The sequence below is a fragment of the Amphibalanus amphitrite genome, unplaced genomic scaffold, assembly GCF_019059575.1.
Source record: "Amphibalanus amphitrite isolate SeventyFive unplaced genomic scaffold, NRLGWU_Aamphi_draft 000568F_arrow, whole genome shotgun sequence".
NCBI lineage: Eukaryota > Metazoa > Arthropoda > Thecostraca > Balanomorpha > Balanidae > Amphibalanus > Amphibalanus amphitrite.
Window position 1 is genome coordinate 18,350 of NW_024882062.1, and position 19,100 is coordinate 37,449.

General features: G+C 52.9%; 3 protein-coding genes across 3 annotated transcripts; 1 reads left to right on the forward strand and 2 right to left on the reverse strand.

Moving 5' to 3' along the window:
• The first annotated feature begins 623 nt into the window (after positions 1 to 623).
• LOC122393994 (uncharacterized protein K02A2.6-like) lies at positions 624 to 5,565 on the forward strand. The gene is made up of 4 exons (XM_043390517.1): positions 624 to 1,378; positions 1,598 to 2,193; positions 2,485 to 5,157; positions 5,540 to 5,565. Exons 1-4 carry the CDS (start codon positions 624 to 626, stop codon positions 5,563 to 5,565), a joined length of 4,050 nt encoding a protein of 1,349 aa, XP_043246452.1.
• A 3,732-nt stretch (positions 5,566 to 9,297) lies between these two features.
• LOC122394000 (adhesive plaque matrix protein-like) lies at positions 9,298 to 10,981 on the reverse strand. Its single transcript, XM_043390522.1, has 3 exons — positions 10,940 to 10,981; positions 9,899 to 10,161; positions 9,298 to 9,716 (listed from the first exon to the last, which is right to left on the reverse strand). The coding sequence occupies exons 1-3, from the start codon at positions 10,946 to 10,948 to the stop codon at positions 9,431 to 9,433; spliced, it is 558 nt and encodes a 185-aa protein (XP_043246457.1). The 5' UTR covers positions 10,949 to 10,981; the 3' UTR covers positions 9,298 to 9,430.
• Positions 10,982 to 14,327: 3,346 nt separating this feature from the next.
• On the reverse strand, positions 14,328 to 15,386 carry LOC122393999 (adhesive plaque matrix protein-like). The gene is made up of 3 exons (XM_043390521.1): positions 15,304 to 15,386; positions 14,920 to 15,185; positions 14,328 to 14,738 (listed from the first exon to the last, which is right to left on the reverse strand). Exons 1-3 carry the CDS (start codon positions 15,310 to 15,312, stop codon positions 14,453 to 14,455), a joined length of 561 nt encoding a protein of 186 aa, XP_043246456.1. The 5' UTR covers positions 15,313 to 15,386; the 3' UTR covers positions 14,328 to 14,452.
• Between the last annotated feature and the right edge of the window lie 3,714 nt (positions 15,387 to 19,100).

Genomic DNA, 19,100 nt, shown 5'->3' on the forward strand with positions numbered 1-19,100 from the left:
CCAGGGCCCATTGGCGGCCTCTGAGGGCTACTTGCCGGCCTCTGAGGGCCCTTACCGGCCTATCAGGGACCAGCAGCTCTAAGGGTTCCACACACGCCTGTAATGACCCCCTAAACCAATGGTTGAAGGCCCCCACAACGGCGCCTGCGAGCTGGCCCTCACCGGCGGCTGTGAAAGCCCCAAAGCGGTGCCCAGCTGAGGGCCCCACCCTGCCACCTCTGAGTTCAACCGACACCCCTGAATGAAGTTCCAAAGGCCCAAACCAGTGCTTCTTAATGTTGTGTTCGGGTATAGGGGGTGTGTACTTGGACCGCCTCTGCGGCCCCACCTCTGTGTGCCTGGGAGCGCCCCTGCCGACGCTCAGCTGATCGTGCGCGCCAAGCGGCATGACTGGCGCGGGCGACTAGGCGTGGCGCTGGCCATACTTGTTTAGTTTTGGAGGACTCTCTCGGCCCATTCGCACCGGCAGTAAATAAATCGCGTTTCTCTTAAGCTCTCTCTCACTCGAACCGTGAATCACGAACATAACATGGCGCGGTCAGTAGATGGTTCCGTGCGTGCGCGCAGTGATCGGTGTATCAGTGTATCAGTGATTAGTGTATAGCGCGCCGTGATCTGTGACGATGAGTGACATTGAGAAACTGACGCAGCTGCTCCTGCAGCAGGCGGAGCTGTCGGCGCAGCGGGAGCGAGACTCAGCGCAGCGCGAGGAGCGGCTCACTCAGATGGTGGAGCGACTGGTCGCCGACCGACAGCCACCCGCTACCGTCGCTGCCGACGATGCCTCGGCGGCGACAGCCGCCCGGACGTTGGCTGCCGCCCCGCCCGTGCGCCTGCCTGCTGCTGCAACGCCGGCGCCTCAGCTGTCGTCCTCCACATCCCTGCGCGACTTCGCTGTATGGAGGGAGAAGCTGGACGGGTACATGCTTCTGACCGGCGCGTCCGCGCTGCCCGTCACTGCCCAGAGAGCTGCCCTTCTCAGTCTTCTCGACGAAGATTGGCACCGGGTGCTGCGCTATGGACTGACGATAGCGGACGACTCTCCCCTCTCCGCGGTGGTAGACGCAATGGAGAGTCATCTCCGTAAGCAGCGCAGTGTCCTGGTCGACCGCCGTGCGTTCTACGCCCGTGTCCAGGAGCAGGGCGAGAATTTTGAGGAGTTTCTGTGCGAAGTGAAGGAGCTCGCGGCATTTTGCGACTTTTGCACACACTGTTACGACTCACGCCTGCGTGACAAGATTGTGTGTGGCCTGCGGGACGAGGAGACGGTGAAGCGTCTGTTGGAGGATCCGGGGCTGGACCTCAAGAAGACGGTGGACATCTGCCGTGCGTCAGAGAACGCCCGGGCTACCTGCTCCGACCTCCGCTCACCGACGGCGTCAGTGAGCCGTCTGTCGGCATACCGCCGTTCAAGGTCGCGCGATGCGCGCCCCGCGGCCCAACCCGGCGGGCGTTCCGCGGGTACGGCCGGCGTGCGCCGCCCCCAGGCGCACCCCGCGGCCCAACCTGGCGGGCGCTCCGCGGGCGCGGCCGGCGCGCGCTGCTGCCGCTGCGGGCGGGCCGCCCACGCAGACCCGGCGGCGTGCCGCGCTACTAGCGCCATCTGCAACTCGTGTGGCCAGCGCGGCCACTTTGCAGTGGTGTGCGCCCAGGTGGCGCGCGAGAGCGCCGCTGCCCCCGCCGAGCGCGCAGCACCGGAGCGCGCGCGGCCCGCGGTGGGGCAGCCGTCAGAGCCGCGCATCTGCCGTGTCATCAGAGACGTCTACGTGAACGGCATCTCGACGCGGCCGACTCCCACTGTGACTGTCCGACTGTCTACGCCGGCTGGTGTGTTCACCGTGCCGGCCCGGGCCGACTCCGGCGCCGAGGCGACAGTCATCGGCGAAGACAGCCTGTCTTCCATCTGCGTGGAACCAGCGCAGTTGGAGCCCTGCATCGGCCAACCATTTTCAGCAGTAGGGAAACAGCCGCTCACCTGTGTCGGGTCGTTCCGGGCTACTCTGGAGCTGGGCGACCGATCGACCACCGCTGCCGTGTTCGTCATCAGGGAGCTGACTGGCCTGCTACTCAGCTGGTTCGACTGTGTGGCGCTGGGGATTCTGCCGAGGGATTTTCCGGCACAGATCCGGTCCGTCGAGGACGCACCGCGCCCTGCTGATGACGTCACGGCCTCTGTTGACGTCACATCCGCTGGTGACGTCACACCCTCTAATGACGTCACACCGTCTGCACCGCCGGCCGCTGCCGGCTCCGCTCGTAGCGCCAGCGGCCGCTCGGCCCCGTATGAGGAGCCGCGTGACAGGCCCTGTCCGGCCACCGGGACCGAGACGGGCGCGCCGGCGCCGCCGGCCGATGGACCCGGGCCGGCCGCCGGCCTCAGCGGTCCGCTGCCGGCCTGGGACAGCGACTCAGACCCACCGGAGGCGGTCCGTGCAGCTCATGCAGCCGCTCTGGTGGAGTGTTTCCCGCGTGTGTTCGGGCAAGATTCGACTCTTCGAGTCATGGACGGCGGTCTGATGACGATCGAACTCCGGCCCGACGCGTGTCCGACGTCGGTCACCGCTGCGAGACCGATCCCCTTCGCCTGGCGTGCCGAGGTAAAGGCGCAGCTGGACGACCTGCTGGACCGCGGCGTCATCGTCCCTGTGGACTACCCGACGGAATGGTGCCATCCCATTTCGTGCGTGCCGAAGAACCCGTCCGGGTTTCGACTCTGCGTGGACCTGACGGGACTCAACCGGTACGTGAATCGACCCACGTACCCCTGCCGGTCTCCTCACGATGCCGTGACGAGTCTGCCCGCCGGGCACCGGTGGATGTCGACTCTGGACGCCAAGATGGGCTACTTCCAGGTGCCGCTCGCTGAGTCAAGTCAGGACCTCACCTGCTTCATCACGCCGTGGGGCAGGTTCAAGTTCGTCCGCTGTCCGATGGGATGCAGTGCGTCTGGAGACGAGTACAACCGGCGCGGCGATGCCGCGCTCGGCGACATCCCAAACTGTGTCAAGATTGTCGACGACATCCTGGCCGTGGCACAGACGTACCGGCAGCACCTGCAGCAGGTGATCGACATCCTCCGGCGCTGTGACGACCGAGGAATCACGCTGAACCCGCTGAAGTTCAAGTTCGCCCAGAATGAGGTCAAATTCTGCGGCTACAAGATCACCCCGGCCGGCTACACCACCGACAATGAAAAGGCGCGCGCCATCGCTGATTTCCCGAGACCGGAGAACGTCACCGACCTGCGGTCCTTCATGGGTCTGGTAAATCAGCTGAGCGGCCTCACACCGGAGCTGGCTGACTCGACTCAGGCCTTCAGAGACCTCCTCAAGTCGCGCCGGGTCTGGCGCTGGACTGAGCAGCACGAGGCAGCGTTTCTGCACACCAAGATTGTGCTGTCGTCACCGCCGGTGATGGCATTCTTCGACCCCCAGCTGCCGACCGTGCTACAGACGGACGCTGCTAAAACCCGAGGACTGGGTTTTGCACTGCTCCAGAGGCACGGCGAGGACTGGCGTGTGGTCCAGTATGGTTCACGGTTCCTGACCGATACCGAGAGCCGATATGCTGTAATCGAGCTGGAGCTGGCTGCTGTACTCTGGGCCTGCAAGAAGTGCCATGTCTACCTGGCTGGCATGCCCCACTTCGACCTGGTGGTCGACCACCGACCGCTGGTGACCATCCTAAACTACAAGCAGCTCAACTCGATCGACAACCCGCGTCTGCAGCGGATGAGAGAGAAGTTGTTGGCCTACAGCTTCACCACCAGCTGGCAGAAGGGATCGAGTCACGTGATCCCAGACGCGCTCTCGCGAGCGCCCACCAGCGACCCCGCCGCTGATGACGACGGAGCGGTGGACACCGAGGACGACCCGCTGCACGCCAGCGTCATTGCCGCGCTGCAGGCCTCCGCTCGATCGGAGGAGGGCGCCCAGCTGGCTCCGCTGGTCGACTCCACACTGGAGAGAGTCCGCGCCGCCGCGGAGCGCGACACCGAGTACCAGACTCTCAGCGAGCTGATCCTGGCCGGATTCCCAGAGAACCGGCACGAGACGCCCCCTGCAGTACGAGCGTACTGGGGCGTGCGCCATCAGCTGGCCATCGACGACGGACTGGTGGTCTACGGCGCTCGACTGGTCATCCCGTCCGCCCTCCGACGCGGTGTGCTGGAGAAACTCCACGAGTCACACCAGGGCGTTGATAGGACCAAGCGCCGTGCTCGGCTCAGTGTGTACTGGCCGGGCATCGACAAGCAGATTGCTGACACTGTCGCCGCCTGCGCTCAGTGCCGTCAGCGCCTGCCCAGCCACGCCCGGGAGCCGATGTGGCAGGAGGACGGCGCACCGACACGCGTCTTCGAGTCGGTCTCGGCCGACTACTTCTCCGCTGGAGGACACACGTACCTGGTGTACGTGGACCGGCTGTCCGGGTGGCCGTATGTCACAGTGTGTCCCCGCACGGCCTCGGCAGACCATCTGACGCGGCAGCTCCGACTGATGTTCTCGCAGACGGGCGTCCCGACCGTGTTCCGGTCAGACGGCGGACCCCAGTTTGCATCAGGCACGCTCCGCCGGTTCCTCCAGCGCTGGGACGTACGACATGAGATGTCGTCACCGCACTACCCGCGCGCTAACGGGCACGCGGAGGCCTGCGTGAAGACAGCGAAGAAGCTGGTGCTGGCTGCGTCCTCATCGGGCCGGCTCGACCAGGACCAACTGGACCGAAGTCTGCTCGAACTCCGTAACACGCCCCGAGCAGACGGGCGGTCGCCGGCACAGGTGCTGTTTGGTCACCCGCTTCGCTCTGGTGTTCCCACGCACCACCGCGCCTTCGCTCCTGAGTGGCAGCGGGCGGCCGATGTCTGCGAGGAAAAGGCTGCCGAGCTCCAGGAGCAGGCCGTCAGGTGCTACAACAAGAGCACGCGCCGGCTGTCACCGCTCAAGATCGGCAGTCGGGTCGACCTTCAAGACCCCGCCACCGGCCGATGGAACCGGATCGGAGTGATCGTGGGCGTCGGTCAGCGGCGCACGTACCTCGTCAAGACGGCCAGTGGCAAGGTCCTGTGGCGTAACCGCCGCTACCTGCGCCCATACCGGCCGCTTCTGACGGAACCCACCCCGCCTGTGGCTCCGTCCGCCCCGCGCCCGCCCGCTGCGGGTGCGCCTCAGCCGCCGCCGCCGCCGCCGCCGCCAGCGCGCACCGCGGTCGCCGCCGAGAGGGCGGTCCGACCCGCCGCTAGTGCGCCGGCCGTGTGCCGCTCGTCGCCGGTGCGGTCACCCCAGGTGGAGACGGCCGCCGCCGCTCTCCCGCGTCGTTCTCGACGGCAGCGCCGCGCTCCTGGTCGGCTCCGAGTTCAATGGGGTGCGACCTCGTATGCGGAGTGACTGTGAGACAACGTCGTGCATTGTTGTGTTTTTGTGTGTTTTTGACGACTGTTGTCTCGAGGGGGGATGTTGTGTTCGGGTATAGGGGGTGTGTACTTGGACCGCCTCTGCGGCCCCACCTCTGTGTGCCTGGGAGCGCCCCTGCCGACGCTCAGCTGATCGTGCGCGCCAAGCGGCATGACTGGCGCGGGCGACTAGGCGTGGCGCTGGCCATACTTGTTTAGTTTTGGAGGACTCTCTCGGCCCATTCGCACCGGCAGTAAATAAATCGCGTTTCTCTTAAGCTCTCTCTCACTCGAACCGTGAATCACGAACATAACACTTAAGGCCATATATCGGCGGCTCTGAGGGCTCAACGCCGGAGCCTCTGACGGCCTAAGACGGGACCTTCGCATCGGACGGCCACTCACCGGTGACTTTTGAGGGCCCCGCACCGACGACTCTGAGGGCCCCCACCGGCGTCTGAGAGTACCTTGCTAGTCTCTGAGGACTCCACAGGGCTCCTGAATACACCGCAGACCTCTTAGGGCCCTTTGTCGGTCTCTGAGAGCCCCTGTCGGCTTATAAAGGGTTCGAGCCAGCAGCTCTAAGGGTCCCACATCCGACTGCGACGACCCCACACTGCAGTGTCTCAGAGAGCCCACAATGGCAACTGTGAGGACCCTCACCGGCGCCTCTGAGGGCCACACACTAGCACCTCAGAGGGCCCACAGCGGCACCTCCGGGGCCCCGCACCAATGCCTCTGAGGGCCCACACCAGTGCCTCCAAAGGCTTCATAACCGGCGGCCCTGAGGGCACTACACCGGTGATTTTTGGGGGCCTACCGAAGGCACAACACAATCCCTTAGTCTCGCTGAGTTTCCATCCCAATCCCATACCGGCTTCTATCCCAATTCCGGCTCTAGCAATCCCCCCCCCCCCCATGGGTCAGCGACGCCGCGCCGGTGTCGGTGCCATGCTGGGGGCCAGCGCCATCGGGGAGGCAGTCGGCCACGCGCACTCAATGGTTAGCGCTTAGCACCGGCGGCTAGCGCCAGGCGCGGATACAAGGGGGGGGCCATGGGGGCCATGGCCCCCCCTTGGCCGATTTTTTTCAAAAATAAAATAAAAAGTTAAAAAGTTAAAAAGCTGAAAAGGGGGCCTCCTGAAAATAAAGTGGCCGAAATCCGATGAGTTTTTTTTTAACCTACCCACTTAGTTATTTCTTAGAAGACTAGCTGAGAAGACTTCTTTGTTAGAAGATTGGTAAAGCTTTTCATAACTTGGAGGTCTCTTATACTCACAGAGATGACCACTTTTACAGGGCCTCCTAACCTGCACAGAGGGCCTCCAAGCCTGCACAGATGTTGAGATGTTGCCTGAACAGCTAGATAAGCTCAAAAGACGCAGTTTTTTTTGGGGGGGCCCAACAAGTGGGAAGATGGGGCCTCCAACAGGTGGGATTATGGGGGGGCCTCCTGGTTTCTAATGGCCCCTCCCTTGGAGATTTTCTGGATCCGCCCCTGGCTAGCGCACGCCCGGCGTGTTATCAGCCGTGAGCCGCTCCAAAACGGCTGCACTGGTCGATATAGGCAGTAAGCAGGTGGATTGATAACCGGCAAGCTTTTGCATTTTACGAGGGCGAAGGGAGTCGAAGTCGGCTGCTAAGCCGTGAGCGGATTTTATCAGATGCCGGTTCACTATGACCTTTATCCTGGTCCTGGTCCGCTGACGCACTCTTGGAGAGCCGAATCACAGCAAAACTACATCCACGACTGTATCTACATATACGGCTTACGCTTTTCTGAAAACGTCTGCGTTTGGCCTCCTACGGGCCCGGCCGGCCGGACGGCCCCGATTGGTGATCCACCAGTGACGTCACTGGTAGTGTTAAGCTGATTGGCGAATAATACATGGGGAGAACCGGGACGACATCCCCCTGATTCTGCCTGCCTTGTCCGCCACAAAACCACTCACCAAATTTATTAGATGCCTAAGTATTTGGACCTAAATTAAAAGCAGGGTTACTTTTAAAGGGGGGAAGAGGGGAATTTCCCCCCTTCGAAAATTCCGCTCCCCCTTTCAAATCGTGTCTGAACGGCTAGGGAGGGAAGGGGGAATTTCCCTTCAAATTTATTTTGGAGCCCATTTTCAATCAATTCGCTATTCAGATTCTATAGTCATCGTTAATCAGATTCTCGTCATCAATCAACGTTGCTGGCGTTAAGATAATTATTAATTTTCAATTTTCGGTTCCATCCAACCATTTTACGTTCAGTGCAGCAGGAACTCCAGATTTGACCCGATACCGATCGGATAGTCGGTGGGACCGTCTCTTGTCTTGTCTCTTCCGTCTTTTCGCAATCACTGACATATCGGTACAGGCGTCGGCGTAGAAACCGGCGGGGGACGGGATTAGGTACCTCTCCGAACCAAGGGTGGATACAGGGGGAGGGGGGCAATGGGCCATGGCCCCTCCTTTGACGCAAAAAGAAGGTGACCCCTTTTTGGACCCCCTTTTATATTCTGTGTTCTTTCTCAGAAACGACCCATTTATTCACGATTATTTTCACTTTTTCATCGACGCCAAGGCCAGACATCTAAAATTTTTGTCCCAATATGACAATGGCCGTGTTTAACCATCCTCCAAACCGGAATCATTGAAGGAAAAACAACGTTATTTTTGTCCCATAGGCATCAAAGCTTTGAGTAATAAATGACTTTTCTCTTTATGCAGCATTCACGTTCATCTGCTTTGCATGCAGAGCAGGGCGCAAAAAAAGTACCTCATCACGGCCGGCTTTCCCAATGGAACTTTCACTGCTCACTAATACTAATAGTAATAATTCAAGTTTTGTGCTTCATTAGTTTTTGTTCGGATATCACTGCCCACCTTGTAGTTGTAGAGGTTGCAGTTTTGTAGCGCCGTCGTTTCTCTACATACACGACCACACAAAGAACTTTGGAATTGCTCGTTAACTGTAGCTTTTGTGAGCGTTTAAGAATTTCATGTTTTTTGCTCATTTTTGCTCGAACAGTTTGACATCAATTACTCCTGACCTAAGGTGACCTAAGACTTGAAATTTTGTGCGAAGGTTTCAAATTGATGCCCGGTAAGGTACTAAAAATTTGGCGGCGCTGCGCGCCGCCGTTTTTCGCTTTTCAAGAAAACCCACATGGGGGCCAAGTTACTTAATGTTTGGCCGGGGTATACCTACTAGTTATTGATACCACTGATAGGTTGATACTACTGATTGGCATTTGCAAGGGCGCAGTCAAGTTGGGACCTCCCCGCCCCTTACAGCCAAGGTAGGTGCGTATATTTTTTTAGCAAAATTATTTTTTGGCAACCTTCCAAAAAAAAGTGGCTGAAACCCGAGGAAAGAATAGGATTTGGGGGTAGGTAAGGTTCTGCGGGCTCCATCCTAACGAAAAACCTAATGGTATTGCCGCCCACCCCCCTTTCAGATGCCCCTGGATCCGCCTTTGCCCCGAACTTTATTCCCCCTCTCAACTTTTCCTGTAAAAGTAACCCTGATTAAAAGGCATGCTTATTGAAAGAAAAACTTGGCTTTCTGTAAATAGGTGACCAATAATCACGTCCATCCACATATTCGAGAGCAAAAATCACACTTCTCTTTCATTTTGCAGCCAAAAGTATATGAATCTTTGTCCTTAAGAAGTGTAAATGATCAGAACAAAGGGAGTGGGCTCAGACAGTAGCTTGCCTTGTCTTTACTCTATACCAACATCCTATCCTTGGAAAAATTAACATGTACGGCTCGTGATCGTGGATTAGGATTCGTGCTATCGAGCAGCCGCTAACCAAACACCTTTCAAACAAGCTTCTGCATTAGTCCCATTATAGTGTAGCATCTGTCCATCGATTTTCCGACTCGTTGTTTTAACCCACAATGAAAGAAGCATGTTCCATATGATTAATGATATCAACGCATGTATGTATTTTGCACAGGAAACAAAGCACTCTGACGGATCACATTGTTCATAAATATAAAAACACAATAAATAAGACGAATGTAGGGTAACGCAGGGCCGTGTGGATCACTTAGTTGTATGCGGGCTTGTAAGTCGGCTGGTAGGCGGGCTTGCCGTAGCTGGGCTGGGGCTCGACGTAGGCGGGGTCCACCTCGGGGGTCGGGTACTCGGTGGGCACCGGGGTGGGCAGGATGTCGCTGGACGGCTGGTAGCCGTTCTCGTCGGCGACAAAGGCGACCTTGACCTCCTCGCCGTAGCCGTTGGTGTAGCTCCAGGAGCCCTCCTGGCGGTAGAGGTCCTCCGACTCGCCGTAGGCGTTCTTGCCGTAGCCGGCGACGGGCACGCCAGTCTCAGACCTAAAAGAAGGAGAAATATTTAGTCAAGATTGTACTATGATAATTTGTCGCTCAGCTAATCTACGTTCACAATTTATGATTCAAAGTTGATATTCTTTTTTATGAAAGACGGCTTTGTTTTCCAGTATATCATTTCGTGTTCGTTCCTATTCCTTTGATTTTGCTTTATTATTGATACTGACCTGTAGATGCCGTTCTCGGTGGAGAACCTGGAGCTGTAGGTGCCATCTCCGGGGTGGACGTCCTCCTGCTCCAGGATAGCGATCGGCTTGTAGCTCGAGTGGCCGTAGGATGGGGCAGGAGCGTACTTGGGCTGGGGCTTGTAGGTCGGGGCCGGGGCGTAGGTCGGGGCAGCGTAGGTCGGGGCAGCGTAGGTGGGACGGGGCCTGTAGGAAGGCTGGGGCCGGTCGGCGACGGCCACCAGGGCCAGAGCAGCGACGATGAACTGAAAATAGAATGAAATCGTTATGCTTCTTTGGTAATGAAGAACTCCTCAGCATCGTACCTAATTACCGTTAAAGTTACCATCCCACCTTAACATTAGTTTTGAGTTGAGATAGCCAAATTGGTGGCCATGACCTGCAAATACCGGTTTGGGCACTTACAATATCGAAAAATGCTTTAATTCGGAGATATGGAATTGCAAACTTGCAGTTTTCGGATTTTAAGGGGCTAATGCATTGGGATGCCCCCTTAGAATTTGTGACGTCAGCAGTGATCTAGCGATTTTAAAACCTTATACTAACATCTTTGTGAAGCAGTGGTGGATATATGCTATTTGCGCGCAACATCAACATCAGCAAACGCCGCACTTCCAAAATGAAGTCGCTAGGTACAGCGGAGATCCCAAAAAGTAAACAAAAGTAAAAGTTTAATGTCTTGAAAACCGGTGAATATTTTTCGGTGAAATTTGGTAAATATTCGTTTTTACTCTTTCTGAATCGACCGACATCACTTTCATGCCAATTCATTAACTTTTTTGAAGGTGGGAGGGTTCCTTTAAGAAAAAGTCATTTTTTTAAGCCGCCAGGGCTACTTTTTGATCGATCTTTTTTATTTGTATTGGTCTGCTTTTGATTCAAATGATCATTCATCTAATCAGCGACAAAAATCGATTTCAGAGATTTGACGGCAAAGGCGGTGGTTCAGGGGGCTGATTCGATATATTATCACGGTCCATACTCCAAAAGCAAAGGTGACTAATGCACCTATCTGCTACTCACCAGCTTCATGTTGACTGTAGTGGGATCGGTGTGGAACTGATGCTCTCCCACAGTCGGTGCGGCCTTAAGTAGGTGGCGGTGTGAGGCGGGACGGGCCCCCGGCTGGTCACGCCCCCTGACCCTGACCATGACGGACCAGGGTAACGGAACGTGGACATTAGCCAGGGCATCAGTCTGTGCTGGCTGACATGTTTTACACATATTACAAGCAGCTGAGAATCAATGATTGTGTTAGCAGAGCTTCATTGCTTCGATTTTAGAAACATGATCCTGAGAATAATGTGCGATGGGGTATTTCAGAGTCCAGAAGTCACGCTAAGCAACGCTTGTTGCGTTGTTTCTTAACCACCACTACCTGGTCAGGAAATTCCAAGTAAGGGCCTTGCGGCTCAGTTTAGTCTCGCGTGTAACGTTTCCTGTGCTCCCACTTGGACTTAGCGCGCCACGCTTACCCACTTCATCTGCAATTTCACCGGTCAGCGTATCATGCTCATCATCAAGGTTTGAAGCGTGATCGGTGCCACTGGCCCAAGTCCATCTCCGTCGAGATCGGGAGCCAGATACATGTTCCTAGTGGCGGAGTGGCTCGAATCGGATTCCGGTATGCTGTCAACTTAGACGGTGAGCAGTGGGCTGGGAGCAGTTTCCAACTGCACGGAGCTAATAGGGTGAAGTTCGGTGACATGATTCAATGAGATGCTTTACTTTTCACGCTTTTCGCATTTTAAGAAATAAGAACTTAACCCGGCACCGCCTGGGCTATTTCCGTACCCACGACAGTCTGGGGGGAGGGGGGGGGGTCGGATCCGACCCCCCTGTTATCTCGAGAACCAATGGTCGTATCGAGCCCCGCGAGGCGACGTTCGAAAGGTCTCTACGAGAACTTCCCAAAGCACTCTTAAGATTTTAAGATTGAGGTCAACTTTCGGGTCAAGGTCAGGTCAAAGGTCAAATTCTGGGGTTTTGTGTGATTAGGCTTACGGACAGCGGAATCGATAGCTGCTGCTCGAAACTCACCAAAAATGACCTCAAAGACCTAATGAAGGTACCATGTGCGTATAGAGGTCATACTAAGTACGGGTCAAGGTCAGGTCAGGTCACGCAAGGTCACGGTTTTCACTTTCTGCTACATGGGCGTGCGACACATGTTTTATGGCTTATTTTTCACGCTGAATCCGATGGTAATGGCTATAACTTATATGTGACCCTAAGTCACTGTGCTGGTGATAAGTGTGCATTGAAAGCATCAAAAATCGTTTATACCATACATAACTAAACGAGGACTAAGAAAAAAAGTCAGTAGTTTCGGAGATACGAGGGGGGCAAAAAATAGCCCCCCCCCCCCACCAGGTCGCGTTATAAACAGACCCCACCAGGGCGCGGGATAATTTGCAATATGCTTCAAACCTCGATTTTTGGCGATTTTTCAAACATTTACCACTTTTTGACTGAAAACGCCATGTAGTTACATCACTAAAATCGATATATCTAAAAAAATGATTTTTTTTCTTAAAAATTACACAGGAGACGTCAAATTGATGAGGGAGAAGGTATGCCAAGTTTCAAGTTGATAGCGTAAGCGGTTCATGAGTTATTTAAGAAAAATGGAGGGGGGTCGGATCCGACCCCCCAGGCGGTCGCGGGTTAAAGTAGTTATTCAACTTTTCAATAGCGTAAAACTATAAATGGATAACATTTATATTCGTTATTTGAGTTTTATCCCTTGGCACTATCTACAGCACGACGTTACTGCAGATAACGCGCACTAGGGGACCGGAAGATGCGTACAAGCAGGGTTCGGTCTGCTCATATTGTATGCAAGAATATGTCAATAAAAAAGTAAAAAAAAAGAATCGGTCTGAGGGTATGTCCGGAAACTATTCGCATGTTACCCAAGGCCATCTATAGAAGGTACAGTCACTCTCCCGCCGACCAATCAGAGGCAGATCCTGAGTGACGTCACCCTTGATGCTCGCAAGGGGTGCTCCATTCCTTTACAACGTAAAAATGACCAACTTCATTTGAAGATTGTTGGTGACACTCTACGCATATCGCTCAACCGTTGATGTCATTGGAAAGTCCAACTAATTTTCTAGCGATAAAAAAGAGCAGCAATATGCTAAGAAATGGCCGATTTTGAAGATATAGATGATTTAAAAATCATCTGCATTTGCAGGAAAGCAACGTAAAAACGCATGGAGCTTATATTTTTACTATGAATAAATCATTTTTCAGTAAGGTTTTAGATATGGTATCGATTTAATCAACAACTTTATTACAATATTTTTATTACTTGTAACTTTATTTCAAAATGATATTTTCAAAAATGGCAACTGTTGGCAAGCAGTTTTGAAGCGATTGTGGCGCACCGCGCCATTGTTGTCCTGAGGCCCCCTTATGATGTCATCAAAAGTGGAGTGACATGGGCCTGATGTTACCAGTAATGCTGACTTGGGCGCGAATTGAGATTAGGGCTTTTTGCTCTCTCCCGAAAACTGTTATACGTGTATAACCCTCCAAAAATTACCATAAGTTCATCACTACTTCAGCTAGATTTTCATGAAGGTCATTGAACTGGAATGCTATTGGCGAGTAGACGTTGAGTTGTGTATTTAGGAAGAAAGTCATGTTGGTTGTGAATATGTAACCCACTTGAGCTTCTTGCCATTGCCGCTATTGCAACGTATATTAATTGTCGCTTCATAACCCATTTATGTGTACTCATTTGTTTTCCTTTCTGGTTTCCAGGTAGGTGACCGTTTCAGTGCAGGTGGCTCCCTCGGTAATTGTCACAGACAAACGGGTCGTCTAGGTAGTGGAATGTGAGGCCGTTCTGGCGAGATGGTGAGTAAGCCAGATCCTCCCATGAACGTCGAGCTGGCCCAGCCCCGCTACCTTTTGGCCAAGTGCCTTGGAAACCAGCGAGTGGCTATGACAAGGCGCCCTATACAACCTGCATACATCCAGGAGGGTCTAGCCACTGTCTTCCTGGGTCATCGCGGTACGCTGAACCTGGGCTCTAAATCTTATCGATCCACCGGATCCAGGCGTAAGGTCGTTGGATCAGGTGGGTCCGTGGCGTAGCGTAACATTCTGCCTGCCTTGTCCGCCACAAAACCACTCACCAAATTTATTAGATAACTAAATATTTGGACCTAAATTAAAAGGTATGCTTATTGAAAGAAAAACTTGGCTTTCCGTAAATAGGTGACCAATAAAATTAGCATGTACGGCTCTGGATCGTGGATTAGGATGCATGCTATCGAGCAGCCGCTAACCAAGCACCTGTCAAACAAGCCTCTGCATTTGTCCCATTATTGTGTATAGCATCGGTCCATCGATTTTCCGACTCGTAGTTTTAACCCACAATGAAAGAAATATGTTCCATATGATATCAATACATGTATGTATTTTGCACAGGAAACAAAGCACTCTGACGAATCACATTGTTCATAAATATAAAAACACAATAAATAAGACGAATGAACGGAAACGCAGGGTCGTGTGGATCACTTAGTTGTAGGCGGGCTTGTAAGCCGGCTGGTAGGCGGGCTTGCCGTAGCTGGGCTGGGGCTCGACGTAGGCAGGGTCCACCTCGGGGGTCGGGTACTCGGTGGGCACCGGGGTGGGCAGGATGTCGCTGGACGGCTGGTAGCCGTTCTCGTCGGCGACAAAGGCGACCTTGACCTCCTCGCCGTAGCCGTTGGTGTAGCTCCAGGAGCCCTCCTGACGGTAGAGGTCCTCCGCCTCGCCGTAGGCGTTCTTGCCGTAGCCGGGCACCGGCACGCCAGTCTCAGACCTGAAAGAAGAAAAACGATCAGTCTAAACTATATAATAATTTGTCGCTCAGCCTATCTCGCATCCGCAAATTACTAAGCAAAGTGGGTATTTATTTATTTTTAACAAAAGATGGTTTGGTTTTCCAGTATTTTGTTGTGTTAGTTATTTTCCTTTAATTTTGTTTTATTATTCTCACTGACCTGTAGATGCCGTTCTCGGTGGAGAACTTGGAGCTGTAGGTGCCATCTCCGGGGTGGACATCCTCCTGCTCCAGGATAGCGATCGGCTTGTAGCTCGAGTGGCCGTATGACGGGGCAGGAGCGTACTTGGGCTGGGGCTTGTAGGTCGGGACCGGGGCGTAGGTCGGGGCCGGGGCGTAGGTCGGGGCAGCGTAGGTAGGACGGGGCCTGTAGGAAGGCTGGGGCCGATCGGCGACGGCCACCAGGGCCAGAGCAGCGATGATGAACTGTGGAAAGAATGATAGCGTCAATTATCTTTGAAAATACAACACATATTATATTCTTAGCATTGCATGAATATAGTGTGTGTTTGGCTCCACATTTCTCGTAAGTAGTGCTACTCACCAGCTTCATGTTGACTGTAGTGGGATCGGTGTGGAACTGATGCTCTCCCACAGTCGGTGCGGCCTTAAGTAGGTGGCGGTGTGAGGCGGGACGGGCCCGCGGCCGGCCACGCCCCCCTTCCCCTGTGACCCTGACGCTTTGAAGACGAACGGCGTCCGTCTGTATGCGGCTATAATATGGAGGATCGGAGACATTTGCCATTGTTTCAACCCGGCACCGCCTGGGCTATTTCCGTACCCACGACAGCCTGGGGGGGATCTGATCCGACCCCCCTGTTATCTCGAGAACCAATGGTCGCATCGAGCCCCGCGAGGCGGCGTTCGAAAGGTCTCTACTAGACCTTCCCAAAGCACTCTTAAGATTTTAAGATTGATGTCAACTTTCGGGTCAAGGTCAGGTCAAAGGTCAAATTCTGGGGTTTTGCATGATTAGGCTTACGGACAGCGGAATCGATTCTGCTGCTCGAAACTCACCAAAAATGACCTCAAAGACCTAGTGAAGGTACTATGTACGTATAGGGGTTATACTAAGTACGGGTCAAGGTCAGGTCAGGTCACGAAAGGTCACGGTTTTCACTTTCCGCTACATGGGCGTGCGACACATGTTTTATGGCTTATTTTTCACGCCGAATCCGATGGTAATGGCTATAACTTATATGTGACCCTAAGTCACTGTGCTGGTGATAAGTGTGCATTGAAAGCATACAAAAAATCGTTTAACCATACATTAAACGAGGGCTAAGAAAAAAGTCAATTTTTCAACTTTTTATTTTTGACATAAAAATGCACTTTTCTAGACGAGCTTTGTCCCAGGAATCTAGTGGTGCCATTTGTTTTCACATACAATGTTCAGAAGTGCCTCTAATTCACGAAAATGCTTATGACGTCACCATGCCCTATGCTTGTTGGAGCTATTTTTTACAATTTTGGGGTCATAAATCAAGATAGAAAGTTGAAATTTGGGACATCTAATGTTCTAATAGAGCTCTATAACATAATTCCGTTTTTTTGAAATTCTCAAAATTTTGTATTTTATTAGCTGTTTTCCAAAAAAATATAATTCTTTGAATTTTAGGGGTTAAAAACGCATTTTATTGAAAATCCGAGATAGCCATTTTAAACAACTCGTTGAGTTGCGTCTATTCATGTGTTTAATTTGCAATTTGCTTTAAACCCTGATTTTTGGCGATTTTTTAAACATTTACCACTTTTTGACTGAAAACGCCATGTAGTTACATCACTAAAATCGATATATCTAAAAAAAAAATTGGAATAATTTTCTTTACAATTACACAGGGGACGTCAAATTGATGGGGGTGAAGATATGCCAAGTTTCAAGTTGATAGCGTAAGCGATTCATGAGTTATTCAAGAAAAACGGAGGGGGGTCGGATCCGACCCCCCCAGGCGGTCGCGGGTTAAGCCGTGGTGCAAATGAATGTTATGTCAATCTATAATTAATACATAATTTTGTTTGCCTGTTCTTGTGACATTTGTAGGGGAGAGTGGGGTAAGATGCCCAGGGTGGGAAAGACGCCCCACCCCCTCTAGCGGCGAAACAAAGAATCGAACCTGGAAATTAATGTTCTTAGCGTAAAGCAGAAGCTTGCCTTGTTAACTGCACAAAAATTTGCCAAGCTCAGTTGGGCAACGGCTGGCTGCTGATTGCATGTTTTTTATTTGCTGCTTTCAAAAAATATTTTGGTGTCAAAACATTGTAAATATCAAAGAAGGTAGATAATTTTTGCGTCCCTTGCTATAGTCGTGATACATTAACATGCGTGTACTGTGTTCCAAACAGTTTGTTTCAGGGTGTAGTTTTATGGCTAACAAATTGTACTGATTTAATGTTACTTCGGTACCTTGGGGTAAGATGCCCCCTGTCCTGATGGGGAAAGACGCCCCCCTAAATCCGTAGGCTGTCCTTCAAGCAGCCCGTCAAATCATTTATTACATACTTGGGATGAGAGTCAAAAGCTGATCTGGGACTATTGAGAGTCCAGTACGGTCGGGTGCTCCCCATGCCGGTCTCTCGGCCCACATAGCGACTTTTTGGGCGGCATCTGACTCTGAGAGCCCTCACGACGGCCTCTGTGGGCCCCATTATTGGCTCCATGGCCACTCACGACATCCTTTGAGGGCTCCCACGTTGGTCCCACGGGCCGCGCTGGCATCGGAGGTCCCCACGATGGGCTGGAGGGCTCTCAAGCATCATGAAGACCTATAAGAGCCCCACAGTGGTCTCCGAACGCCACCACAGAGGCTTGTTTGGCCGCGCTAGACTATGATGGCCCTAACGATGGCCTCTGAAGCCCCTTACGACTACTTTTGAGGGCCCTTATGATGACGTTTGGTGTCTCCTGCAGGCTCGAAGGGACTACTGATTCGTTCAGGCGATTCACGTGCCCATTTATGTCACTTATAGTGCAGGGGGCATCTTTCCCAACGTAAGGGGGCGTCTTTCCCACCCTGTGGGGTAAGATGCCCCCTTTCACTTCTTCAGGGAAATGCTTAATAGCAAAAAAAGTTATCATATTTCAGGCACGAAATCGTGATATTTGTGGAGAAAAATGATGTCGACCTCCGTTGAAACTCCAAGTTTTTGCTTTCCGATCGTCATTTTCGAATAATATATGTCAAAGTAAAACCCTGGGCATCTTTCCCCACTCTCCCCTATCATATCGTTGAATTAAGATAAAAGTTAGAAAGTGTAGTTGTAAAAAGATGGTGGTATAAAAAAAAAACATTTTGTTTATTTGTTATGCAAAACTCAGTTAAGCGTGCATTATTTAAATGTCGAACACGATGCGAAGCCCTCATTAGTTTGCTAAAGTAAATCATGTTATATTTATCTTCAACAAAGTTCGCCTGGTATTGGTTTTCTTTATATGCGCTGGCCGAGGAGGGGGGGGGGGGGGGGTACGAGTTACGACCCCCGCCCTCGCTGTTTCGCCCCTGATGGAGCTAGATCGTCGTGGACAAAAACAAGCGTGTGCGCCTTTACACGAGACACAACGACTGGTACTCGAACTTAGGGTTTCAGGTCAATCGGTGACTTTTAAGGTCAGGTCAAGTGACCCAAGGCACGGGTTCATCTTTTCCTAAATAACTTCGCAAAAACGGTTGCAGAGCCGCGATTTTAGCATCATCATGCTCACCTCGCTCAGGCGCGTCGAATGATTTTTTTCGGTTGAGGTCAACTTGAGGTGTTGACCTCGGGTCAAGGTCAGGTCAGCATTTTGGGTCCCCCCGGTCCCCCCGTCACGAAGCTGGTCGAATGAGGTTATTTCGCATATCATTCGATCCGGCAGGTCTTCTCGAGTCCATTGGTGGCTTTCCCGACTCGCTAGCTCAATTTGATCGGGAGTTATTGACGAAAAACGTATGACACGCGCGAGTCTATTTCCTATCCCTCAAGGTCAGCGGAGATCTTTCCGTTGCGTTTGGGCCCAAGTCGCCCACAGACAATCATGGTAAATCGAGTGCAGTTTTGAAATTCGTATCCGGGTTGTCTGCATGGTTCTTGCTGGAGAGCTACAGCAGTTTTTGGACGGATGGGCCATTCGGTCCTGGTATATAAGGGTCACCCATTGCAGGTGAGCGTGTTCCTGAGGTAATTAACCCGGCGGCCGCTGGGCCTCCGCGCCACCCGCCGGCCGCTGGGGGGCATATAGTTGCCCCCTTTACTTCTGCTACGATATCGTCGCAACGCGAAGAGATAGAGAAGCGAAACTTTGCACACATCTTCCTGAATACCTAGCCGAGGTTGTATCCAAATTTGGTGTTGATCCCGTATGAA

What these genes read in the sequence shown, in the direction of transcription:
- LOC122393999 (XM_043390521.1), bottom strand. An exon ending in ACCGAGAACGGCATCTACAG is followed by an intron (nt 14,739 to 14,919) that starts GTCAGTGAGAAT and finishes TTCTTCTTTCAG; the next exon opens with GTCTGAGACTGGCGTGCCGG.
- LOC122394000 (XM_043390522.1), bottom strand. An exon ending in ACCGAGAACGGCATCTACAG is followed by an intron (nt 9,717 to 9,898) that starts GTCAGTATCAAT and finishes TCCTTCTTTTAG; the next exon opens with GTCTGAGACTGGCGTGCCCG.
- LOC122393994 (XM_043390517.1), top strand. Translation starts at nt 624, where the DNA reads ATGAGTGACATTGAGAAACTGACGCAGCTGCTCCTGCAGCAGGCGGAG. An exon ending in GACCTCCGCTCACCGACGGC is followed by an intron (nt 1,379 to 1,597) that starts GTCAGTGAGCCG and finishes CCGCGCTACTAG; the next exon opens with CGCCATCTGCAACTCGTGTG. An exon ending in TGTTGACGTCACATCCGCTG is followed by an intron (nt 2,194 to 2,484) that starts GTGACGTCACAC and finishes TGTTCGGGCAAG; the next exon opens with ATTCGACTCTTCGAGTCATG.